The 27168-nt window shown below is 39.2% G+C and overlaps 2 protein-coding genes across 4 annotated transcripts in view; one reads left to right on the plus strand and one right to left on the minus strand.

Moving 5' to 3' along the window:
* The window catches only part of LOC138987604 (uncharacterized), a 59835-nt gene extending 41651 nt beyond the window's left edge, over positions 1-18184 (plus strand). Inside the window, exons 3-4 of one of the 3 annotated variants that reach the window (XM_070369294.1) lie at positions 1500-1585; positions 15629-18184. In XM_070369294.1, the coding sequence (XP_070225395.1) occupies positions 1500-1585; positions 15629-15700 (158 nt within the window). In that variant the 3' untranslated portion in view covers positions 15701-18184. Of the gene's footprint in view, positions 1-1499; positions 2065-4668; positions 4996-15628 lie in introns of those variants that run through there. The other 2 variants (XM_070369296.1, XM_070369293.1) reach the window with 2 other exon arrangements.
* LOC102284407 (hyaluronidase 4) lies at positions 314-13254 on the minus strand. Its single transcript, XM_005893451.2, has 3 exons — positions 12286-13254; positions 3290-3379; positions 314-1198 (listed from the first exon to the last, which is right to left on the minus strand). Exons 1-3 carry the CDS (start codon positions 13237-13239, stop codon positions 797-799), a joined length of 1446 nt encoding a protein of 481 aa, XP_005893513.2. The 5' UTR covers positions 13240-13254; the 3' UTR covers positions 314-796.
* Positions 18185-27168: the final 8984 nt, after the last annotated feature.

The raw sequence follows: 27168 nt of genomic DNA on the forward strand, positions 1-27168 counted from the left end.
CTTCTGGGTCCCTTAAATGTTGTTTACTAAAATATTTTTTATTAATGATTTTGGGTTACTAGCATGGCTCCAGTTTCTACATCTAGAGCAATGTCAGCCTAGGCAAGCATGAATACTATCCTGAAGTCTTCCACTGTATTTACATGACCAGCGTCTATGAGGGAGGGTCATGGTGGGTGAGAGAGGCACCACGATGGAATAGATGTCTTCACAGGGAGTTGACTACAGCTCCCCTCGCCTCAGTTCCCGTGCCCTTCTAAGAAGTTACATCAGTCACTGGTTCTGCATTCACTGGGCCCGGGCAAGGAGAAGAAGCCAGAAGAAGTTTAAACATAGGCTTGAATGGGAATTCTGCATTTGATCCTCTTCAATGGACCAGATGACCAGGTCACACCCTGAGGTGACCCCATTTGTTAAAGCAGATAATTGCTTAGTAATATATACTTAAGTAAATTGCTAGCTGGAAAACCAGTCTTTGAACTCAATAATTTAGTATTTATGTGTACACTTTTATGTATCTATATTCATGTGAAGACTAAAATATATTAGTTCTAGGTTAAATATAGCTTAAACATTCCAGTAAGGAAGAAGAGTGCATTGGTTTTACTCCTGGGTCTGGCTTCTTAGCCAAATTGGAGCCAAAGAATGCAATGTTTCCTGTTTATATCAAGTGACACACATGTCTACTTATAGTGCCTCTCAATGGATTTCATGTGAGAAAAAACTGTCACAAGTTTCATCTCTTCCCTAAGTGATGACTCTAGAGGCCAAACAATTCCCTTTAAGCTCAATTATCTCACCACTGACGGCTCTGATAACCTGTGGAAACCAGCAGACACAGTGTGAGTAGTGAGCCCGAAAAAGAGGAAGGCCCAGAGCAGCCATCAGCCGTCTTCATTTCCCTGCAGTCAGCCCCTTGGTATCCCTGATAACAATGACAGGAGAATCTCTCCGCCAGCACTGCCAGGTCTGTATCAGATGCTCTGCCTTTCACAGTAAATTCTCCATCCTCAGAGGCCTCTATGTGGTAACTCGCAGGGTTCAGGTGAAGATAATCAGGCATTTTCCATACCTTCCTTATGCATCTCCCGTTATTCCTGCAGACATGAAGGCTGCACACCTCAGCGGCTCTGGTCACATTGACTATGTAGCTCCCTAAATCAGAACTCACAAACTGCTTCACCTTTGTACAGTTGCCCTAGAAATGTAGAAACAAATGGGATTTAGTGTTTTTTCTAGTACTGGTAGGGTGGGTGCATGTAGACCCACAAGGCAGCTCTTTGAACTGGATTGAAACTTAATGGCTTGGTTCCTGCCTGTGAAGTCTTAGGCTCAGGTGCTGTAACACAGGGCACCCAGACCTGAAAACGTGAGATGGTCACGACAGGAGATGGACATCAGGTTACGGTAGACTAACTGAGCTTGGAAATGGGCCCCAGCATCAGCATACGTGACCATGCCTTCTTACAATTTACATCCTTGTTTCTTCTTCCTCCTAGATCCCAAGTTAAGCAGTGTGAAAAAAAGAGGAACAAGCCGAAATTTAGAAATCATGCCAGAGTTCTGTCTTCTAGCCACCTTTCAGGTGTGTGTACCCTTCAGCGTTGTGTTAGAACCTGAATCCTCCTGTTCTACCAAATTATTGTTGACTGTCAACCTGAGCCTTCCGGATTTTCCTGTTAGTTATGCTGTAATATCTAACGCCCTGGGATCAAGCCACCTCTGCATAATTCAAAGACAGGGATGCCTAGAAGGCTGACTGGGTCATTTGTGCATTCTTCCTATTGTGTGTTCCAAATGGAGGCCACCTGGTTGTGTACCCAGCTTCCTGATGACCATCTTTTCAGGAACTGCATGGACTGGAGGGGAAATATCACAGCTGGAGAGTCAGATACTGATCCTCTCAGTGTCTACCTAATTCTCATAGGTGGACAGAGGAGACTTAAACTTTATATCGTCACAAATAGTTTCATGAGCAGCATCTTAGGAGCAACAACTTGAGCATGTGAAATTAAAAAAATATCAAATCACCATGAACTTGCAAAAATTCAATTTAATAAAATCATTGAGGAAACAAATAGTATAATTCAAAGCAAAATGTATTACACTATAGAGATATGAACAGACAGCATTTGGAAATACAGAAGAGATTGCAATTACTGTGGACTGGAGAAAACTAGAGAGACAGAGTAGATAGTATTTGAGCTGGAAGAAATTTGAAAAAAAACATACACCTTACTTTAAATACTATTAATTTTCAGCTAATTTCTCCAAAGAAGAAAAATAGGTTCAGTGTAGATGTTAAAAATTACTATCTGAGTCCATTTTTCAAAATACGCTATCACACATTTTATATAATGGCTAAACGTAAGGGCTCCAGAGTTGTACCATTTGTGGTTAGTGGCAGCTTCACCGTTAGCAAGCCTAAGTAGCTCTTATAGTTAGATTTCCTTCCATTTCCTCATCTATAAATGAGGATGCTAGTCCCTACCTCATTAGGGTTTTATGATTAGTGAGCAAATCCAAAACAAAAAAGCACTTAGTACAATCCTCAGTTCAGTTCAGTTCAGTTGCTCAGTCGTGTCCCACTCTTTGCAACCCCATGAATTGCATCATGCCAGGCCTCCCTGTCCATCACCAACTCCTGGAGTTCACCCAAACTCATGTGCATCGAGTCGGTGATGCCATCCAGCCATCTCATCCTCTGTTGTCCCCTTCTCCTCCTGCCGCCAATCCCTCCCAACATCAGGGTCTTTTCCAATGAGTCAACTCTTCGCATGAGGTGGCCAAAGTATTGGACTTTCAGCCTCAGCATCAGTCCTTCCAATGAACACCTGGGACGGGTCTCCTTTAGAATGGACTGGTTGGATCTTCTTGCAGTCCAAGGGACTCTCAAGAGTCTTCTCCAACACCACAGTTCAAAAGAATCAATTCTTTGGCACTCAGCTTTCTTCACAGTCCAACTCTCACATCCATACATGACTACTGGAAAAACCATAGCCTTGACTAGATGGACCTTTGTTGGGAAAGTAATATCTCTGCTTTGAATACGCAATCGAGGTTGGTCATAACTTTCCATATAGTAAGTATTCAACAATGGTCAGTATTATGATTAATATCTTAGCAAAATTTCCCCTTTATTGCACCTTCTATATATCAGGTGCTAAATTGGACTTTAATCATAAAACAGGTTTACTATGGGAGACCTGAGAGATCTGATTAAAGTTTTATTGGAGGACAGAGCAAGAATTTAAATAATAGTAACTACACCCCTAAGGTACTATCTTACCTTAGATGAAGTCAAATTCATGTCTCCCCAGATAACAATGCCCGCAGCTCCCAAGGCAGCACTTTCTCCAATAGTACTGATTAGATCTTGCTAGATTGAAGACAGTAGAGTTCATTATTCATTTAAATATAAAACAACATGCCAGGAATTAGGATTGGAAGCTAAATTCAATAAAATAGGATGACCCTATTCTCCAACTTCTTAGAGTAATGCAAATGTTATAAATAAATGAACCAGGGCTCAGAAATTATACTCTATAATCATACAGAAAACATATTAAACATGTTTTTAAAATATATTTTGCCAAACAGGATATTATTTTTAAGACATGTAAATCCAAAACAAACAATCCATTACATGTAAATGTAAATAGCCATTAAAAGTTGTTTAATCAAGTTACATGAACAGAGGAACCTGGAGAGCTACAGCACATGGGGTCTCAAAGACTTGAATACAACTGAGCAACTAGTACTTTCCATCAAAGTTGACCAGGGCCATACACACACAAATCAACAATAAGTCTATGACCTGGCAACAGAATCCAAAGTTTTCCTTCTCTAAATGTGAGGAATGCCTTGCAGTCATCTCAGCCAAGTTCCCTTTTCAGTTTGCAACTCTCCTGAAAACTTTGCTTCTGCAGTGGCCTGGGGTGGAGGGTGGGGAGAGTTGGTTTTGTTTTTTTTTTTTTTTTTTTTTTCTATTGGAGGGGTTTTGTGTCATTTAGATTCCCTGTCTAGGCAAAGGAACACAGTGTTATAGATCCGCAGGATCTGATTTGATCTGGCGCTTATATTTGGTCCCTGAAATTATTTGTATTTAATTATTTGTACCTGATTAATGGATTTATTTATGATTCATCCAGTCAAGGTAAGGCCACTGGGATTTTTCTCAATATGGTTAAGATAGATTAAAACAAAATTTCAGCAGAGAGAGTTTTGGTTTTGTAATCCTAAAGGATTACTGTTTTAGTGTTTAAAGATTAATATGAATCTAGGTAATTTCAGAGGGAAATTAAAACTTGAGTGTGTACAGTTGGCTTCCTAAATTAAGTTTCTGCAGTTGATTTTCTAAATAAGTTTGCTATGTTATAATATATTCTCTCATTCTTCTGAATGCTAAGCATTAACCTTCTACTTCAAGGATTAATTTCCATCAGTTATGTGCTGGAAATATAATTGGGCAATCTGTAGAAATTAAAAGCAGAACTTTTAAATGGTGTTTTATCTTAGGCATTTTATATTAATATCAATAGCTGAGAGAGATGTCTCCTTACCTGCACTTTTATAGTCCACCAAATGAAAGATTTTACAATCTCAGTTTTCAAAAAAAATTTTTTTCCTGGGCAATTTTCTGGTAATTTTGGTTTAATTTGTTTTCAGGTGCACATCTCTTTCCATTTCCCAGGACCACAATGTCTGCTGAACAGATCAGAGATGACATGACAGGAAGGGGAGGAGTTTTTGTGAGGTTCAAATGAGATAGTGTAAGTGAAATGGTTTTGAGAATTATCTATGATTTGAGAAATATTGGAAAGAGGAGGAGTAAGTGATGCAGAGCCCAGAATGAGGACTCTGCTGGGTCCAGGTCCATTTCTTCTTTTAACAAAGACCTAAAGGAGCAGAGCTTCTCCCTCCACTCACTTTGAAACTTTCTTGAATATAGAGATGTCATAGTCACATATCATGATTAGAGGGGCAAAATCCCCTAACAGTCTCCCATGATTTCCTGTAATGTGTATGTTACACCTTAGCTCTCTCACAGTTCTTAGATATTCTGTTCTGTTGTGTTTTTTTGTTTTTTTTTTTTTCTGTCTTTGCTCTCTCTGCTTTTTCAGTTTTGGAGGCTTCTACTGAGATATCTCCAAGGCCAGAGATTCTTTCTTCAGCTGTGTCTAGTCTAATAATAAAGCCATCAAAGATATCCTTCCTTTCTGTTACAGTGTTTTTGATTGCTAGCATTTCTTTTTGCTTCTTTCTTGGAACTTCCATCTCTCTTATGTAGCTTATGTTGTCTGTTTTTGCATTCGTTCTGCTTCATCCATTAGAGCCCTTAGCATATTAATCATAATTGTTTTAAATTCCTGGTCTGATAATTCCAACATCCCCGCTGTATCTGAGTCAAGCTCTGGTGTTTGCTCTGTCTCTGCAAGTTGTGTTTTTGCCCTTTCCTGTGTCTTGTAATTGTTTCCTTGATAGCTAGATATGATTTGATTTTTCTCCATAAGTAGATAGCTCATACTAGGTAAAAGTGAAAGTGTTAATCATTCAGTTTTGTCTGATTCTTTGGGACACCATGGACTGTAGCCCGCCAGGCTCCTCTGTCCATGTGGGTTCTCCAGGCAAGAATACTCAAGTGGGTTGCCATTTCCTTCTCCAGGGGATCTTCTCAATCCAGGAATCAAATCCAGGTCTCCTGACTGCAGGTGGATTCTTTACCCTCTGAGTCAAAAGTAGCTGCTATAAGTAGACCTTTAGTAATATGCCAGTAAGGTGTGGGCATAACGAAAGACTTTACAGTCCTATGATTAGATCTCAGTCTTAGTGAGGTTTTGCCTCTGGACTTCACAACTGCTTCTCAGTTTTTGCCCCCACTCCCTGTTAGATGGGACAGGCTGGCTAGATGGGGCTAGAGATGGGTATGTTCCTTCTTCCAAGTGGAAATCTAAAATCAGATGGAGTTGAGTATTTCCTTTTCTGCAGATCAGTTAGGTTCTGGTAAAACCTCAGCAATTTGGCTGTGGTTAAACAGTTTCTCCTGGGGGTGGACCTTGTGCAGAAGAACAGAATGCTCTGGAATACTCAAATGCTTCCTTTTCTCCTTCACCTATTAGATACATGAGGGGAGGGTTTCTCCAATATTCACTGGAGGACCTAGTGAGCTCCTGCAGGTGAAAGTGTGCTCCCCCAGTCCCCATGGCTGGGTGCCCCTGGAGTTTTTAATCTCTCAGTCTTGTTGCTGCTGAGCCACCAGCAGTTTCCTAATTACAGTTCAGCTTTCCATACTCTGTCAGTGGTTCCCACAGAGGTTTCTGCTTAAGGGTTTCTGATCTGGTAAGCTGGGTTTCTCTGTATTTACCTGTCTGTCTCTCCAAATTTGAAGGCAGCAATTTTCCCTGTGTGTCCATACTTCTCTTATTATTCTAAGAAGAGCTGATTTTTTTTTTCAGTTTGTTTAGCCTTTTATTTATTAGGGCCAAGTGGCAACTTTCAAGCTTCTTGCATGCTGAACTGGAAACAAGAAATTGTCCACGAATTCCTTTAGTTTAAGGCTTTGTCATCAGAGGGAGGGGGGAGACACAGAATTTACTATTCTTCTTTATATGTTGTTGACCCATATGCAGTAACTAGGGAACTACAGATGTTCGTGGTAAAAGCTACCCATTTTGAGGCTGATATTAGGAGGAAATGTTGGTTTCTTTCCGATGTGTCATTGAGTCATTATCAAAGAGAGTTTATTGGGAAGGATTCAAAATGGAAAGTCTTCTAGCATGTTAACTGGAGGTAAGGAGTCATTGGTAGATATTTAGGCCATACCCTCTCAGTGACCAAATTAGCTCACTGTCACCTAGTGGAGAGCAGGGTGCTGAATAATCACATAACAGCCATGTTTAGGGGACCAGAAAACCAAGGACAACTCAGTGGTTGAAGTCACAAGTAAGATGCCTCTAGGAGTAAATTGGGACCACCTGAGAGCCGGGCCACATGAGTGATGTCACACGAAAGGAGAAGTAACTGAACAGCATCGTAATAGCAACACATCTTTCAGGTCCCAGCATGTTGTAGGGCTGCCATGCCCCACCCACGATTCTCTGCTCAAATCAAGGTTTTGGAAATAGAAAGCAGGGGCACACAGAGGATTTATTCTTTTTTTTTTGTTTTTAATTTCTCCTTTCATACTTGTTAGCATTTATCTTACATACTGCGGTGCTCCCATGTTGGGTGGATATATATTTATAATTGTTATATCTTCTTCTTGGATTGATCCTTTGATCATTATGTAGTGACCTTCTTTGTCTCTTTTCACAGCCTTTGTTTTAAAGTCTAATTTATCTGATACGAGTATTGTGACTCCTGCTTTCTTTTGGTCCCTATTTGCATGAAAAATCTTTTTCTAGCCCTTCACTTTCAGTCTGTATGTGTCCCCTGTTTTGAGGTGGGTCTCTTGTAGACAACATATGTAGGGGTCTTGTTTTTGTATCCATTCACCCAGTCTTTGTCTTTTGGTTGGGGCATTCAACCCATTTATGTTTAAGGTAATTACTGATAAGTATGATCCCGTTGCCATTTACTTTATTGTTTTGGGTTCGAGTTTATACACCATTTTTGTGTTTCCTGTCTAGAGAATATCCTTTAGTATTTGTTGGAGAGCTGGTTTGGTGGTGCAGAATTCTCTCAGCTTTTGCTTGTCTGAAAAGCTTTTGATTTCTCCTTCATACTTGAATGAGATCCTTGCTGGGTACAATAATCTGGGCTGTAGGTTATTTTCTTTCATCATTTTAAGTATGTCTTGCCATTCCCTCCTGGCTTGAAGAGTTTCTATTGAAAGATCAGCTGTTATCCTTATGGGAATTCCCTTGTGTGTTATTTGTTGTTTTTCCCTTGCTGCTTTTAATATTTGTTCTTTGTGTTTGATCTTTGTTAATTTGATTAATATGTGTCTTGGGGTGTTTCTCCTTGGGTTTATCCTGTTTGGGACTCTCTGGGTTTCTTGGACTTTGGTGATTATTTCCTTCCCCATTTTAGGAAGTTTTCCACTATTATCTCCTCAAATATTTTCTCATGGTCTTTCTTTTTGTCTTCTTCTTCTGGAACCCTATGATTCGAATGTTGTAGCATTTAATATTGTCCTGGAGGTCTCTGAGATTGTCCTCATTTCTTTTAATTCGTTTTTCTTTATCCTCTCTGATTCATTTATTTCTACCATTCTGTCTTCTAATTCACTAATCCTATCTTCTGCCTCTGTTATTCTACTATTTGTTGCCTCCAGAGTGTTTTTAATTTCATTTATTGCATTATTCATTATATATTGACTCTTTTTTTATTTCTTCTAGGTCCTTGTTAAACCTTTCTTGCATCTTCTCAATCCTTGTCTCCAGGCTATTTATCTGTGATTCCATTTTAATTTCAAGATTTTGGATCAATTTCACTATCATTATTTGGAATTCTTTATCAGGTAGATTCCCTATCTCTTCCTCTTTTGTTTGGTTTGGTGGGCATTTATCCTGTTCCTTTATCTGCTGGGTATTCCTCTGTCTCTTCATCTTGTTTAAATTGCTGAGTTTGGGAGTCCTTTCTGTATTCTGGCAGTTTGTGGAGTTCTCTTTATTGTATGCGTTTCCTCGCTGTGTGTGGGTATGTAGAGGTGGCTTGTCAAGGTTTCCTGGTTAGGGAAGCTTGTGTCGGTGTTCTGGTGGGTCGAGCTGTATTTCTTCTCTTTGTTCAGTCGCGCTGTGGGGAGGGAGGGAGGGATGCTGCAAACAAATGACACTGGCGTGCGCTCGCAGTGCCTCAGCCACACTGGGTCTGCCCCCGCTCACGGCGCGTGTAGCCTCCCTGCCCACACTGCTCAGGCTGTAGGTTGTTCCGCCGGGAACAATCCGAGGCTGGCCCTGGGTTGCATGCACCTCCCAGGTCCAAGCCGCTCAGGTTCAGGCACTCAGGTAGTCCTCAGAGGCGGAGACTCAGTTGGGCCTGCGTTTTGTGCTCTTCCCAGGTCCGAGCAGCTCAGGTGATGAGGTGTTTGGCGAGCGCCAATGCTGCGACTTATCGCCTCCCCGCCACTCGGTTATCTGGGTGTAAAACCGGCGCACCTTCTCAGGCAGATGTTGACCGTCCAGACCCCCAATAAGTTTTAGTTAGCAAAGAAGCCAGTTTTATAGATAATGTCTCTCTGGGGCTGCGATTGCCCCCTTCCGGCTCTGGCTGCCTGTCACCGGAGGGGGAAGGTCTGCAGCCGGCTATCTCTGTTTAGTCCTTTGTTCCGTGCGTGGGCTGGCGGTGTCTTAGGTTAGGGCTGGCTTTTCGCATGGTAGATATCCCACAGTCTGGTTTGCTAGCCCAAATTATTTCGCTCAGATAGTGCTCAGGGTATTCAGGCCAGATTCTTACTCTCAGCGATGCAGCCCGCGCCACGCCTCCCTGCCCAGCCCCCGCTTGCTAATGGCGGATGCAGGCGTCTGCGCTGCTTCTCCGCTGGGGGAGTTACCGTAGGGCTCGCAATCTGCGAGTTTTAATTGTTTATTTATTTTTTCTCCCTGTTAGGTTGCCCTCTGTGCTTCCAAAGCTCGGCATGGATTCGGCAGTGAGAAGGTTTCCTGGTGTTTGGAAACTTCTCTCTTTTTAAGACTCCCTTCCCGGGACGGAACTCCGTCCCTCCCTCTTTTGTCTCTTTTATTGTCTTTAATATTTTTTCCTACCTCCTTTCAAGGAGTTGGGTTGCTTTTCTGGATGCCTGATGTCCTCTGCCGGCATTCAGAAGTTGTTTTGTGGAATTTACTCGACGTTTAAATGCTCTTTTGATGAATTTGTGGGGGAGAAAGTGTTTTCCCCGTCCTACTCCTCCGCCATCTTGGCGCCTTCCCGGATTTATTCTTTACACTTGGGTTTTAGTCCCTCGAGTTTTACCGCAGTGCATGTAAGTAAGGAGCCCACTGTGGGGAGCTGGAGCATCACTAATGAGCTTCCTTTGTGTGTTACCAGAGGGAATTAATTCCCGGGAAAAACACCTTTAAATCAATAACCAAGAAAATCCCTTTTGTTATTTTTTTTTAAAGCACAGCTCAAGTGATATCAACATTGCATTTATATATGTGGTTTAGGCAATCTGTTCTGTGAAATGGGATTTTACAACCCCCATATAATGGCTACTGACTGAAATTTCATTTTTACATATTCCTCTTTCAAGTTCAAGGCTCTGATACTTATTAGAAAGTGAGCGGCTACACCATATATATTTTTCTAATGCTTTATATTTTCATTTTTATTTTCTCACTTTTCATTATGTTTCTCCTAGGTAGGTAAGGCAGGTAATATCATGCCATTTTGTAGATTAAGCAGTGAGGTGCTGAGGTCTGGAGAGATAAAAGATTTGCCACTTATTGATAAGTTGTTTTTCTAATCCTAATTATATTTGTGTACACATGCACACACACATTCTAAAATTCAGATATCTTCAGAAAGTCAGAAATGGAAGTCATTACTAGTATTTACAATTTGGTATAAGTGAATATCAGATTTGTAATAATTTATGGGCAGATTTTTATGGAAGATGAAATAAAGTGGTGGTTTGATGGTTTCAAACATGAGGAAATGGCTTGCCATCCAGAAAGTTTACAGAGTGATACCATGGGACTCAAAAAGAAAATTGTTTTGGGGTGAGACTCTAACTGTTGTTCCTTATTCCCTTAGAACAGTATGTCTCTGAGGCTGTAGTTATTCAAGAAGGAGCTTACCATCCGCTTGCAGAATGCACAGAATGTAGCAGTTGTTTAATCTAATCTTTTAAAATGAACACTTTGTCCTTTAAAGTTTATTATTTCTTCCAAAACTTAATGTGTTATCACTAAAGAAAGGAACTTGCTTGAGGCAAACATTGAAAAGCAAAAGAAGTTTCATAGATAAGAAGGTGTTGTTCAACTTTCAATTCTAGAACTTTTCCTATCATTCTCAATCACTTGTTGCTGATTATTCTAGGTAGTATGACGATCAGTTTACAAGAGAGAATTTTTTTCCTTACTCATCTCATCAACAGTGTCAGAGGCATAGTGTTTACCAAATCCTGATGATTTGTGTCATTTTGCTTTCTGAGAAGTAAGCTCTACTCTCTCTCTGCTCCACAGATACCTACTGGTCATGATAGAGCCCTCACTAGGGTGTTTTCTGAATCTCTTCCTTTGGATCCTTAATACCAGAACATCTTTACAGTTTAATACGTGCTGGTGAATTGAAACTCGTAATGGTGGAGAAAAAAGAAAAATGATCCACCCCTAGTTTACAGCAATATCTAAAGACACCTCTATTCTGCAAACGTGAAGGTGAACTAGGCTCAAACCGCCTCATCATAAAAAGTTTATGCCTGGAGAAATTTATTCTTTTGCCTAGAGAATCCCATGGACAGAGAAGCCTGGCAGGCTACAGTTCATAGGGTTGAAAAGAGTCGGACAGGACTGAAGCGACTTAAGTTTAGCTAGCTTCATCTATCTTAAAAGTGACACAGTTTGTGTGAGGTCTTTGGCTACATATATGACTTGAGTAGAGTAAATAGAGCAAAACTTCTATTTGTAAGTTTTAACCTAGAGTTACAAAGCCATCTACTAGTAGTGACTTTATTATTGAATTCAGAAATTCATACCACTCTTACCAACTTTCCATGACTTGTGGTCATAGACTCAAGAATAAATCTATACAGCTACCTACTTTTAGCAGATTCATAATTCCCTTATACCCTTAAAAATTATTTTTAATTTTATTTATGAAGAAAAACATAAATTTACTATCTTAGCTATTTCTAAGTGTATTCATATTGTTGTGGCTCCCTTATGCCTTTTATCAAACCTGCTATTGTACATTAAAAAGAAAATACTTTTATTCTCTTAAGATTTTTAATGGTGATGCCAGCAGCAGAAATGCCTACAATTCTGCTTCCATACATATGAACAAACTATTCCATTTGACACTATCCTCTCTGATTTTCCAACCTGTTCACCCCCAACCATTTCAATAATCTTTGCAAGAGAGCAATCAAAGTCAGGGAGCAGAAGTAGTTATTGACATTGTACTTTAACCCCCTTCCCTACATACTTTGTTCCTTGAAAGACTAATAATAAATAAGATAATCCAAATTCAGTATGTATAAATGGAGGATCTGAGTGGATGACTACTCAAAGGAGGAATTATGCTCCTAATGAACTACTAGAACCCTTAAAAGAACATAATTAACAAAGCACTGTCTCTTTCAGAAATAAGAAGATATCTTACCTTTGGCAAGAGGTGTCTTACCTTAGAAAGAAAAAGTAAAGGCTGGTCTCTGTAGCCCAGCCTTGTGTAGACAAACACAGGTAGGGCATGATCACGGGATGTCATGATAGAGATCCTCATAGATTCATGCACCCGAAATTGCGAGAAACGCAGGACATTCTCGCTGTCTCCGAGAGATCTCCTGACACCAATAGAAGGATATAAAGCAGCACTGCTGTTCCAGAGCCAAGAGAGCTCATTGTTCCTCAAAACTTCTTCTTCCGGGCAGGACCCAGTATAGTTTGGGCCATAAACATTATAATTGTGACAATCGGGATATAAATAGTACCCCCAAAGGCCTTTGGGTCTGCTCTTAATCCCCAGTTCAATGGTTTCCTTCATGAAAGCTTTTGCACTTTCTTCAAAGGTTGCTTTGGCTAAATATTCAATATCAGCAGCTGATGCATTCTCTTGCGTCTCAGAAATAAGCTTTCTTGACTTCTGTCTGTAGATGTCTTTTGTGTTCCAGTTCCTGGCCCACTGGGGTCGCCAGTATTCCCAGTCTATAACAGCAAGTCCACTGAAATCTTCAGAAGGGATGTAATACCTGATATCTTGGTCGGCTTTTTCCAGATGTACCTGCAAACTTATGTTCTGGGGGAGACCTCCGTTAATGGGAACTCCCTGGGGTGTATACCATGGATAGTATCCCAACCTGTTGACATAAAATATAGTAACGTTTTGCCCCCTGGCCCTGGCCAGTGGACTTCCAATCACCTGAAACATTTTCAAATTCAGCCTTATATTATATTTTATCAAACACTGATCTGTTGGAGCATTCCAGGCAGCTATAAAGGGCTTTCTCTGATAAACTGGAAGTCGGGCAGGTTTCAGGGAAGAGATAGACTTCAGAATGAAAAGTATGAATAGCCATGATATGAGATGTATTGCTTGAACAACATAAAACCTCAGCTGTCCTTCAGATAATGGTTTCATGATGAGATAAAAATCTTATCTTCCACTTTAATATCACTCTGGAAGACCTGTGGAGAGATTTAATTTTCTGTTAGTGATAATTTTGAGGAAAAAGACTTAATCACATTAGCTGGTTATTATAGTTTTTATATTGATATCCAAGTGCATTTTATTTAAAGGTCTTAAAGATCCCTATAAATAAATTGAGACACAAAAGTGATTGCAGTGACCCAGTTTCTATTCAAGGGCAAGCAATGCAATTCAACAAACATTCATGGAGCATCAGATGCTGTGTCCAGAATACAAAATGACTAAGATGTGGTCCTTGCCTTAAAAAAAAATCTTTAAAAATCTTTAAAAAATCTTATGATCAAATAAAGATGTAAAATAGTATTCACTACCATTTTGGAAAATCTATCAAATCTCAGGTTCTGTTCTTAGGTCTTGAATAAATATTTATTTAATCTTATAATATCTCTCATCATTTCATTCAATAAGCCAAATGTCTGGTTGCTTTGCTGGCCTTCCTTGCAGCTAGGGTGCTGATATGTGACTGTGGCCAGGTCACTTATATTTATCCCACTTTAGACTTTGAATTGAGATCTTGGGATTATCAAAGGGGCGAAAAGATGGTGCCAGTGATAACAGAAATTCCTGTGTCCAGGAGTGGACACTTGGAACATTCAGAATCTGATATCCACGGTGTGAATATTAGGTGGCAGCACTGTGCTCATGGAACAGTGCCTTTCTGCTCAGGTCAGAGAGACTTTGTTTTGGTTACTTCCAAGCAGGAACTCAGAAATGCTTTCTAAGGAAACTGTGGCTTGTATTTCTCACAGCAAAGCTGATCACCACGGGCTGCATGTTGTATGTAATTATAATTTTTAACCACCAGGTGTCACCAGCCAAACCTCATAAGATTTCTCAGACCTAGGACACTGAGGTAAACAAAAATTGTAAGTAAGACTTTATTCAAAGATACTTAAGAAGTCTTAAGGAATGAGCTTCCCTGGTGGTTCAGACAGTAAAGAATCCGCCTGCAATGCAAGAGACCTGGGTTTGATCCCTGAGTTGGGAAGATCCCCTGGAGGAGGGCATGGCAACCCACCCCAGCATTCTTGCCTGGAGAATCCCCATGGACAGAGGAGACTGGCGGGATACGGTCCATAGGGTCACAAGAATCAGACACGACTGAGCAGCTAAGCACAGCACAGCACAAGTTAATGAACATGCACAAAATATCAGTTTTTAAGAGCTCACCCATTCATTGAATAAATATCTGTATTCCTCTTCACTGCACAAATGAGTGAGATTACTTAGTAACATGAAATATACTGAAGGCATAAATTATGGTTGGAAGAGAATAATATTTTCAAGGGAGTGTAATTTTATGAGTACAATAAGAATTGTAGTCTTCAAAACTGCCCCTTATCTTTGAATTTTTTTATTATATTTTGCCTCAGGATAACAAAAAATGAATGCACATAAGGTAGTACATTAATAGAAAAAAACTTTTTCTCTCAGGTTATGTTAGCGAAGTTTACATATGTATACAGAAAAAAAAATCTGTTCTCCCAGAATGCTTCTGGCTTTTGCATTTATTCAAAACATCACCTTCCACTGATTATTGTTCCCCTTTGCTCAGCTGCCTCATCACTGTCACACTATGGTCTTCATTCATTTACTACAAAGTTACCAAGTGGTTCTTGTCTCCTATCCTTTGTTCATTGTTCATGAACATTGTTCATCTTTTTATTCCAGTTAATGGGAGGTGCACATTCCATGGCAGTCAGCTGGCAGACCTCCTGATAAAATGTGCAGGTGGAAGGGAATACAGGCAAAAAAAAATAAGGAAAATTCACTGCCTGTGTCTTCTGTTTGCTGTTTGTCTTCCCACACAGGCAGGTCATGGCACTGGTGTCCTTCAGTCACTCTCCTAATAACCATGGCTTGCTGAGAGGAGACTCCCTCACTGGGCACCTCCAGACACTTTTTCCTATTCCCTCCCTGCACTGTGCAATCATTATCTGTGTGCTTCTCCCACCCTCCTTCCTTCACAGGGGAACCTTTCCAGGCCCGCCCTTTGCTTCAGAATCTCCCTAGACCACTTCCCCTCACCCCACTCAGGCCATCAGAATCCTAACTGCCCAGTTCTACCTGTATCTTGACTAGTCGTCAGAGCATAGCAATCTGTGAATTATCCACACTTAACCATGAGTCACCAGAAACACCTTCCTTGTTTTTTTCCCTTCCTCCCTCTCACAATCTGTCCAGGAAGTTTTACTCCTTTAAAGAAATCTCTAAGTGGTGACATTTTAGGAAGAACTGGCAGGACATTAGGAGTGGGAATGCAAGAGTAGTTCAACCTGGATTCTTCCCTAAATTTTATCAACCAGTTTTCTCTTTTTAGGTTTGTTCTGGAGCATGTATTAAGGACAAACTCCTTTCCTCCAACTGGGAAGCTTCAATGAAGGCACTTTGAAGGGCCCTGGATAAATGATCCCAAAGTGACATGTACAGGAAAGCCACAGAGTAAAGAGAAGTAGTTTTCTCCTCAGAACCTCCTCTGGTAGAAGGAAGTCACAGTGATGAAGGCTTAGCTGCCACTGCTTTGACCTTCGCTTCACAGTTCTGACCTTCTTCATCCACTGAGAGGAGAGTGTGACACCAGCAACAAGAAGGTGGGGAATGTTTACTATCAAGCAGGCTTCAGCCTTCATCTCAGTAAGCCTACCCTGTCCTGACTGTGAAGGATGGTGAGGAGGGAGAGGGCCGCCCCTGGGGAAGAAGGCCCGTTATCAGTTCAGTTCAGTTCAGTCACTCAGTCATGTCCAGCTCTTTGCAAACCCATGGACTTCAGCACTCCAGGCTTCCCTGTCCATCACCAGCTCCTGGAGCTTGCTTAAGCTCATGTCCATCGAGTTGGTGATGCCATCCAACCATCTCATCCTCTGTCGTCCCCTTCCCCTCCTGCCTTCCATCTTTCCTAGCATCAGGGGCTTTTCCAAGGCCTGTCATGTACAGATGCAAGAGTCTGAAGAGAAGTCTCTCTGCTCTGTGTATCCCTATGTCCTTTCTCACGCCTTCCTCCCCCAAAGTTTACTTGCTTGTGATACATTTTTTAAAAAGCATTCCCCTAACCACCGCTGATTTCAGAAGTTGTCAACACTCACAACTAGGCCTTGTTATTCTCCTTCTAGTTATAAACAATCTCACAGAATGCAAACTTCAAACGTGTCTACTCTCACACCGTAATAAAATGAGACTAAGCAAGGCCACTTTTTCATCGTGTCTAAGCAGAGATAAAACCAGGAACCCGGGGCTACCCTCAGAACATCAAACATCCCTCTCTTGCTAAATGAATGACTTCTGTTCTTTATTCAACATAGAAGTGTCCCTGTGTCCTGACCACATCCAATCCAGAGCAAATCCCTGTTTTCTCAGACCCTCTACTAAATCACCCAACTCAACCTAAACTCAGTCTGACCCCCTCTCACTGAGACACTCCAGCTCCCACAGGTGCATCTTCCTTTGCTACATGTGTCATCACCCAACTCACGGAACGACAGCTGTGTTCCTGGTGGTCTCTGGGGCCCCGGCACCTGCATGAAAGCAGAGTATTTAGTGTTCAGGAAACTTGTATCAAGCACCTTCTGTATACCAGGTTCCCGTTCTAAGTACTAGGAATACAGTAGTGAGCAAAACAGACAAAAGCCCTCTGCCTTCACAAAGCTTAAATCCTTGCAAGGGAGACAGACAATAAACAAGGTGAGCAAATAAATATACAGTCCATTGGAAAGCGTTAATAGCAAAGAAAAGAATTAAGGAAGGATTCTTTTTAGATGGGAATGCCTCGGCAATCTGAAAAGAAGTGATATGAAAAGAAGATAGACTGTAAGCTTGGAGGATGTCTGGGGAAGTATGGGAGCAAAGCAGATTAAAGGCCCTGAGGCAGGCACATGCCTGCTGTGTTTCAGAGACTTCAAAGATCCCAGTGACTAAAGACAAGGGACAGAGAGATAAGAGAAGGGTCTTTTCATGTGTTTGTTAGCCATCTGTATGTCTTCTTTGGAGAAATGTCTATTTAGTTCTTTGGCCCATTTTTTGATTGGGTCATTTATTTTTCTGGAGTTGAGCTGTAGGAGTTGCTTATATATTTTTGAGATTAGTTGTTTGTCAGTTGCTTCATTTGCTATTATTTTCTCCCATTCTGAAGGCTGCCTTTTCACCTTGCTAATAGTTTCCTTTGTTGTGCAGAAGCTTTTAAGTTTAATTAGGTCCCATTTGTTTATTTTTGCTTTTATTTCCAATATTCTGGGAGGTGGGTCATAGAGGATCCTGCTGTGATGTATGTCGGACATCACTCATTATCAGAGAAATGCAAATCAAAACCACTATGAGGTACCATTTCACGCCAGTCAGAATGGCTGCGATCCAAAAGTCTACAAGCAATAAATGCTGGAGAGGGTGTGGAGAAAAGGGAACTCTCTTACACTGTTGGTGGGAATGCAAACTAGTACAACCGCTATGGAGAACAGTGTGGAGATTCCTTAAAAAACTGGAAATAGAACTGCCTTATGATCCAGCAATCCCACTGCTGGGCATACACACTGAGGAAACCAGAAGGGAAAGAGACATGTGTACCCCAATGTTCATCGCAGCACTGTTTATAATAGCCAGGTCATGGAAGCAGCCTAGATGCCCATCAGCAGATGAATGGATAAGAAAGCTGTGGTACATATACACGATGGAGTATTACTCAGCCATTAAAAAGAATACATTTGAATCAGTTCTTATGAGGTGGATGAAGCTGGAGCCTATTATACAGACTGAAGTAAGCCAGAAAGAAAAACACCAAGACAGTATACTAATGCATATATATGGAATTTAGAAAGATGGTAATAATAACCCTGTGTAAGAGACAGCAAAAGAGACACTGATGTATAGATCAGTCTTATGGACTCTGTGGGAGAGGGAGAGGGAGGGGAGATTTGGGAGAATGGCATTGAAACATATATAATATCATGTATGAAACGAGTCACCAGTCCAGGTTCGATGCACGATACTTGATGCTTGGGGCTGGTGTACTGGGACGACCCAGAGGGATGGTATGGGGAGGGAGGAGGGAGGAGGGTTCAGGATGGGGAACACAGGTATACCTGTGGTGGATTCATTTCGATATTTGGCAAAACTAATACAATATTGTAAAGTTTAAAAATAAAATAAAATTTAAAAAAAAAAGAGAGAAGGGTCTTGCAGGACCTTGTTGAGGCGCTGGCCATCAGTCTAAATGAGATGGGAAGGAATTACAGAGTTTGGAGAGAAGAATGACTTGGGTTTAACTGGATTCCTCAGGCAGCTGTGCTAAGGCCAGCCCAAAAGGGAAAGGGCACAGGAAAGAAGCAGGAAGCCTGGGAGGAAGCTCTTGTCAATCCAGGACAGAGATGAGAGTGGCACGATCCAGTTATTTGGAAGAACTTCACAGTATTTTTAACACTCACCAACACAGAAAAATAATAATATTATACATCCAGAAATTAATCCTGCTAGTTTTAATTTTGATTGCCACTCTAAATTTCTGTTATACACTCCGGGTAGTTTTTTCTTCCATAGAACATGGTGATTCATACTAATCCGTAAGATTAGAGGAAATACTCTGGGAAGTATTCCCCTAAAACATACACATGCATCTCAATATTAATGTATTAGTGAAAGGAATTAATTTCCCTAATCTACAACTCTTCTATTTCTTTTTTTTTTTTCTTTTCATGCTACTGGTATTTGTTTTCAAAATCTTTAAGACTCCAAGTGCCTGCCCCTAAACCCACAGGGTTTAAACAGATATCCTGAAGGTCATGGTTCCCATTTTTGTTGGAAATTTTAAAATACAGTGTTTTACTTCCAAACCTTTAAGGGAAGTATTTTCTGAGTGGTATTTTGTTGCCAATAATAAATATATATATGCTAAATGTTTGTCAGAATGGAAAACAGAGCAGAGATGCTGAGTTCAAATCAACTCTGTAGAAATAATTGTTAACCTGCTAATTAGAGAAAAAGCCTTTTTCCTCTGAAGGATATTATTGCCCTAGTCTGTTAATCACTGTCTTATCCTGATGGTTCTTAAGTTATTCTCTCATGAAATATCAGTATTGTAAAAGCTAGACCTAATTGTTCCAGCAGAAGAAAATTTATATTGTAATGGTAGAGATTTTCCCATACATTTTTCTTAACAACTTGATGCATATAAGTTTATAATATAATCTACTATATGATAAGATCGCTATAAGTTTCACAATTCATCACTAGTTACTGACTTTTATTATAACTTTATATCATGATTGAAGAACACAAGTATTCTTCCATCTGCACAAATTTTAGAACTACTGGACTTTCCTGATTGTACAAAACTGCTGCCCTTCCTAAAAATGAACTTAAGTTTTGTAAGTATATGAAAAATGCCTGTTTCAATGTTATTTGTGCTAACAGGAAATTCACTCTTCAGTGTGAAAGGCCATGGTTTTTATGAAGCAGGAACATTTTACAACCTGAAAGAGTAATTGTCTTTACATAAGCATATACACTTAGTCATTGTCAAAAAGTGTTACTTCTGCTTCAGAACTTGAAATTTCTTGCAGTCAAGATCAACAGCTTTCTTGGAAAAGCACACAAAATCTTAGGACCACATTTTGAATAAAATGTTCCCTCTGTCAAGCCATTTTTAACTAAGCTCCTTAAAATAACATTAGGTTGATTTAAATCCTCAGTTTTCTACTCAAAGTTTTTGAACTATAAAGCAATTTAGTGGCCTATGAAATGTTACTAAGATTGTTTTCAATGTCCATGGTCAAGATTATAACTTAAAACACCCAATTACCCCAAAATATTTTGCAAGTCATTGACCAGAAAAGCTGGGATATAGGCAGAATAAGCAACAGAAACAAGGAACAAGAGCCTGAGGCCAAACCTCAGGTCCAGGGACTGCGATGATATTTAAATAGGAGTTTGATCTACGTTCTGAATGTCAGATACCAGATCTGAATGTCAGGCTACACACTGGAGAGGCAGGACAGGCATGTGGAAGGACAAAGGTTGTGGCCAGGTCATATTGTTTTGTTTTAGACATGCATGACTTAATTTCGATTTCTGCCTTTGTCTTGGAATGGCTTGGAATCTAGGGTTGGCCTGGTTTTGCTTGCAGCACCCATTTCTCTGTACAAGCACACATATTTTAGCAAGGTAGGAAATTTGAGCAAGGTGAAATGTGCAAGCACTGGCTCCAAACTGTTTGTAATGAAGAAACAGGAGACTGGAAATTTCTATCTGAATTACAAATGCACAAAAACTTTCCCCTAGAAATCACACTTCTTCGTTATTCACTGCAGCCTTGCCCATCATTTGCAATTTGGAGAAAAATGTCCATCATCAAGGGACTGGTTAAATAAACCATGGCTTTCCACACAATGAAATACTATCCAGCCGAAACAAAGAATGAGGTTTCTTCTGTTTATAAATAAGGATATTCACCAGGTTTCATAATTATTCTTTAAGGTATATATTTGTTTTATGTATATGTCTTACAATATACTTAACATTTTTTAAAAGCTAGCTATGCATATAATGCTGCCATTATTTTTCTGAGAAAATGATATATACATGTATATATAAGTATGTGTAGGCCATGGTGTCTGAAGGTAAAGAATCTGCCTGCAATTGATCCCCTGGAGAAGGGAATGGCTACCTACTTCAGTATCCTTGCCTGGAGAATCCCATGGACAGAGGAGTCTGATGGGCTACAATCCATGGGGTCGCAAATTACTGAATGACTAACACTTAATATATGTAATGTGTATATGTAGATATGTGATATGTGTACTATGGAGTATCTCTGGAAGAATACTCAGTTATATTGGTTGCCACCAGGAAAAAGACCTTGTGGCTGAAGGAGAGAAATGGGCAGAGGTGGGATGAGATTTTGGTGGGAAGGAAACTTCTGTTTGGATTTTGTACTATGTTGATTTAGCAGCTATTCAAAACCATTACTCAAATTAAAAAAAAAAAAAAGATCTTTGGAAAAGAAAGAAGTGGTACATTAATACTGACTATAAGGAATCAGGCATAACGATAAAAAAGGTAACATTTGAGTTGATTTTACTACAGAGATCATTTTTTATGAAGTTATTTGAAAAAATGGTAGGTTTTTCTGCAATATGGCAAGAAAAAGCCCTTTTCAGTAAATAAGAGGGGCTTTTTTTGTAATTGTAGTAAATAGTATCAGCCATGTAACTTAACTTACCAGTCTATTCTGACACATGAATATTAAAAGCTAATTTTGGGTTAAATATTTGTGGTAAAGGAAAACTAACAGTAGACAGACCTGAAAAAATTGATGAGTGTTATTACTTTCTACAAAAGGCAATGCACAGTACCACTATACCGTTTATTACAAGTGAGAAAATGTGTTGTAGAGTAATAGGCCTTCCCTGACTGTAAACAATGCAAAGCTGTAGTCAGAATGATAGACATATTCAGAGAGAGACTGGAGATGAAAATGATGCTTGGGGCGTTCTTTTTATTTCCTTGCCTATACTTTAACTTTGGTGATTTACCCAACCAATTTTAAATAACACAGGAAATTGGATTTTACCTATTCAACTTCAGATCATTTTTTTGTGTGTTTTTTTTAAGCACTTCAATTCTGTTGTGTTTTGTCCAATTGTACCTTTTTGAGAGAAATTGACTTCCTTTTTTCAAAAAACTCTTCAGTTTTTATGGCATTATTTTTATTTTTTATTCTTCCGCATGCCTCTCTTCCATAAATCCTTTCCCAAACCACATTTCTTTCCTTGAGTTCTGTCTAACTACCCTGGTGTGTTTACAACACAAAATAAGGAAATCTCTGTGCAATATAACAGAAGTCAGGATGGAACAGAGGTTAAAATCTTAGATTCCAGGACCAGTTACCATCAGTCCACTAGGAAAAGTTTCACGGTCTCACCTATTTGATTTTTATTTATATCGTTTTAATTTGTCTTCACAGTGTATCACTGTATTTCCAGGAGGGTAGGGACAAGGGTATGATGATAAACAATGATAGCACTTGATATATCTAAATATAGTACTGATATCTATCCTCTGTTTCTCAGCTTTTGAAATTTATTCTTGTGAACATAAACTCTAATTTTTAAATATGTGAATATGGAATGGAATCTAGCCCATCACCCCTTCCTCCATGCCTCTCTGCAACTTGGTAGCCTTCTGGTTGACATTTTCACACGGGACAGATTTTCTAACCAAGATGGCAATCCCTCTGAATTGAATTGCTCTCTGGACATCTCCACTACGGCCTGACTTCCTGATACTCAGTCAACACATACCTGAATTTGCAGTGCCCTTTGGCATTGCAGCTAACATCCTAGTCAACATTCAGTAAACTTGCCTATAAAATGTCAAACCCATTACAGTTAAGCTTTCTGAAAGGACTGTGGCACATAAAAAAGTAAACATTGGAGAAATTATGTTGGCACATATTCTTCACTTTTCAGGTTTGGATCATACATGCTTAGCCACCTAGGTATATCTGCTTTTAAGGCTCCAGGCTTCCACTTCAGGTACACCTGCTGGATGAAAGATAAGGTTCTTAACGTTGCAACTGAATGTGCCAGTCAGCCTGAGCTCCATCAAATTTTAATAAGAAATAGTATCTGTAATTGTGAAATTGCAGAAATTATGCTTTTTTAAAAAAATTATAATAAACTGTTGAAACACCAAATGTAGTAACTAATTAGTCATTAATTTGTATGAATTTGTAAAAGATCATTATAGAACTAATTCTCCACTGTAGTTGCCCATTCACATGATAGAAATGTGTTGCACTTTAATATTAGTAAAGAAAGTTGAGTTTATACATTAATTATAGTAGTATATACTAACCATAAATGTGAAGTAAATGCTTTTTTATACAATGAATTTTTAGTTCCTTAAAAAGTGTATTTGTTCAAAACCATCAATTGTATGCAATTACATAAACCATAGAGGCTTCCCCAGTGGCTCAGAGGTAAAGAATCTGCCTGCAATGTAGGAGAGATGAGGGTTTGATCCCTGGTTGGGGTAGATCCCCTTGAGGCAGGCATTGGCAATCCACTCCAGTATTCTTGCCTGCAGAATCCCATGGACAGAGGAGCCTGGTGGGCTACAGTCCTTTGGGTCACAAAGAGTCGGACACGCCTGTAGTGACAGCATGCACACACCTGCTTACCATAAACCATATAACTTGAAAATATTTTGAAATACATTTTAGTTTCCAAATGTAACCTTGAGAGAATTTCCTAATACTATAAGGAAATTTGGAAATATTCCAGTCTTAAGATCTGGGTTGCACTAAGGCTGCAACAAGTTTATTCTGGAATGCCTATGACAAAGGCAGAGTAATATCAGCCTAGGATAACAGCCAATTCTTAAACCACCCAATATAATGCATCTAGGAAATGGTGGTCCTTGAAAATTGAAATGTGGGTTTTTTTAAAATAACTTGAAGAGAGGGAACTCGATCAAGAATTTATTGATTTGGATCTATTATGAACATTGGACCAATGCTTAGGTGAAAAACTTCAGTCTGTGAGAAAGACTACTGAAAATTGTTCCTGTTAGAAATTCATAGCATCTGCAATTCTATTATAGGTAAGAAAAATTCAAGGAATGTGCTTCAGGAGACTAGGTTCAACAAACTAGTAATTATAGATGATTATGTAAGTATAATAACTATAAATCTAATTACTGAATTTGCTAAAGGTTTTCACAAAAAAGAATCAGGTTCCCATGGAAGTTTATTGCTAAGAAAATATGGTATATATTATGATTCTCAAAAACATTATAAAGGACATTAACCCTGAATCTCTGAACATGAAGTTTTTTTATAGCTTGTTGTTTTTTAAATATTTTTTACACTCTCCACTTAACATCTTTCCAACTCTTTGCTCCTGATTCTATTTAAACATTAAAAATATATGGGTAAAACGCCTGCCTGAAATGCAGGAGATCCAGGTTCAATCCCTGGGTTGGGAAGATCCCCTGGAGAAGGAAATGGCAGCCCACTCCAGTACTCTTGTCTGGAGAATCCCACGAACGGAGGAGTCTGGCAGGCTACAGTCCATGGGGTCGTAAAGAGTCAGACATGGCTGAGAGACTTCACTTTCTTTTTTAACAAGGAACCTACTTTCTGTCATCAGACTGAATTCTAACTTATAGATGAGGCTGAAATAAATTGTATGATTAAACTCTCAAGTATTTTTACAATATAAGTATTTATTAGTAACATAAATATCTTACTAATGGTTCTAGACAGAAGTTCATTGTTCAGGAGCTGGCAATGAAGGAGTTAAAGAGGTCATATTTAACTCCATTTGTCTTTCTCATATTGTTTTGGAACTTGTTCTTTCCATCCTGGAAAATCTAAATCTATCTATCTTTATGTATGTGTACATTTACATCCTCTTCTCAATTACTGATTTTCTTATATGAAGTGCCTGTTGATTTTTATCTCTAAATATTCAGTCCCTTTATTAGTATTTGGAAAGAAAATTTAAAACCTATTTTTATTCTTCCAAAATAACCATCTTCTGAACCATTTTAAATGTCATATGTTTCCTAAAAACTGCAATACATGTTCCAAATAACAGTTCTCTAATACTATCCAATATAGTAAGTATAACTATGTAATATATCTTTTAAAGTACACTTTTATTAACAATCATGCAAAAATGAAATCTTCATCAAATAAAGAAATACACTTATACTCTAAAGAAAAACATTTAAGTGTATAAAGTTAGCTTGAGGAATTCTTCACAGCTACTTGTTATAAAAAGTATTAACACTGTGGCTGTCTCATAAAGCCATATGTTCTATGTTTAATATAAGTTAGTTTACTAACCTGCTTCAGAGAATACATTCTGATGCTATTGTAAGTGAAGTACTAGGTTATGATAACCCAACATAGTGCAAAAAGATGCTTTTCAGAGAAATTGTGCATGTAGAATAAAAATGAAACAATTTTGAATAGTTATTAATGTGAAAATAATCCTCAAATACAAATTTATAGTAAATAAAAAATGAATTGGAGTTTAAGTTCTATGTATCAGTGACAAATGTATTTTTTACAATGTTAGGTTCAGAATAGCAAGTTCATGTTCTGAAAGATACTGAATTTGGAAAGTAAACAAAAGTAAGTTAGGCTGTAAAAGAAATTGCGGTATGCCAAGAAATGAAACAAAAGTCATTTTCTTCTAAACTCCTCTGAGAGAGCATGTTTCTAAAAACAGTCTAAAATTTTTCAAACTAAACAAAAACTATATTTTTACCTTTGCTTTTGTTTGCTGCCAGTCCTTTAGTCACCTGATGCAGAGCAGAGATTCAGTGGCAAAAGGATGCCCTGTGGCTATTCAGAGAAACATGTCATTACAGAGGTGACTCAGTCCTCCGAGGTAAACTGGAGGCTGGCATTATATCTCTTTATAACCAAAGTCAGACTCTCTTAAAAGCACATAGGTATAAGTGACCACTGCTTTCTGAAAGTACCCAGTTTAAATTCACTGACTGAAGAGGGTGAAAGAAAACTGATTGACACTTTAGTTGGAAAATGAAGAGGTAAAAATAGCTGTAAGCTGGAAAGATTTCCAAACGTCCTTGATGATAATGGAATGACAACCTCTTAGGGGGGTCTTAGTTATCATCCTGAGTAAAAACACTAATTTACCAGAACCAGTGGTTCAAGATGAACTGGGAACATGGGTTAACTGTGTTATCTGGAGTAGATGTCCTTAGAAAAAGTACAGTTAAAGCTGAAAATAAGAAGGGTGACATAAGTCAAAGATTGAAAACAGAAGGAATTGAATCAGAAAATTTTTAACAGTAGAAATTTACTTTAGAGGTGTGAATGCCACTTCCACTGGGGAGACACTCCTTAGGCGCAGAGACAACAGATCCACAAACAAGTGCGTGGAAGACCAATTGTCTGAGCAACGAACTACAATACTGCTTCCAGGAGAGCAAAACCAGTCAGACCACTCAGCTTCCCAGCGTACTAGAAGGATAAGTGAAAAAGACATGTGACCCCAGGACATTTAAACATAGAGAAAGATCTTCCCAGGGAGGGTTCAGAGGGGCTGTGAGGCCAAATACAAGAGCAGTGCTAAACTGAGTACAGCTGATCTCCCCGCAGGCATGGAGGGGAGCAAGAGGAACGGCTGCTCAGTCCTTGAGGGAATTATACTGCTCTTCCAAGATAATTTTCTCCTTACTTTGATAATTGTGAGGGTTCCTAGCAACCTGCCTGTTTTCTGCTCACTTGCTCCAGATGGAATCTTACTTGTCAGCATACCCAAGCCCCTTTCACAGTCTACAGCCCATTCTCCCTTTCAACATAAGAGTCCTGTTGCGTAACTATATGTCCAAACAAATGCAGGTTACCGGGGACTGGGGAGATCCTTAATGACAGAGAATCACTCTGTTTCTTCATAGCTATAAATGGATAGCCAAGGATCACATTACACACACAAGAAAAGAATTCTTTGGGATTAAAAACATGAGTGTCAGAACATAGCGAAGACTAAAGTAGTATTCTAGAAGAACAAGTGGGCAAATCTATGATACAAAGCGAAAAAAGACAAAGGCTTAGAATACATGAAAGAAAAGCAACACCAAGCATAGGTCTAGAAGGACAAAGACCTATCGGATAGCAATTTCTTAAATGAACAGAGAGAATGAAAGAAAGGGAACCATTTGAAAAATTATGAAAGAAAATTATCCTGTGCTGAATACAAGAGTCTAAATTAGAAGAGAAAACTAGAAGGCTTTGTGAAAAATAGCTCCCATATACAAATAAACACAATGACACGAATATGCTAAAGACCAGGAAGTACAATTATGACATAGTGCTTCTGAGATGAAGACATATAC

This window comes from Bos mutus, chromosome 4 (assembly GCF_027580195.1).
Source record: "Bos mutus isolate GX-2022 chromosome 4, NWIPB_WYAK_1.1, whole genome shotgun sequence".
Taxonomy (NCBI): Eukaryota; Metazoa; Chordata; class Mammalia; order Artiodactyla; family Bovidae; genus Bos; species Bos mutus.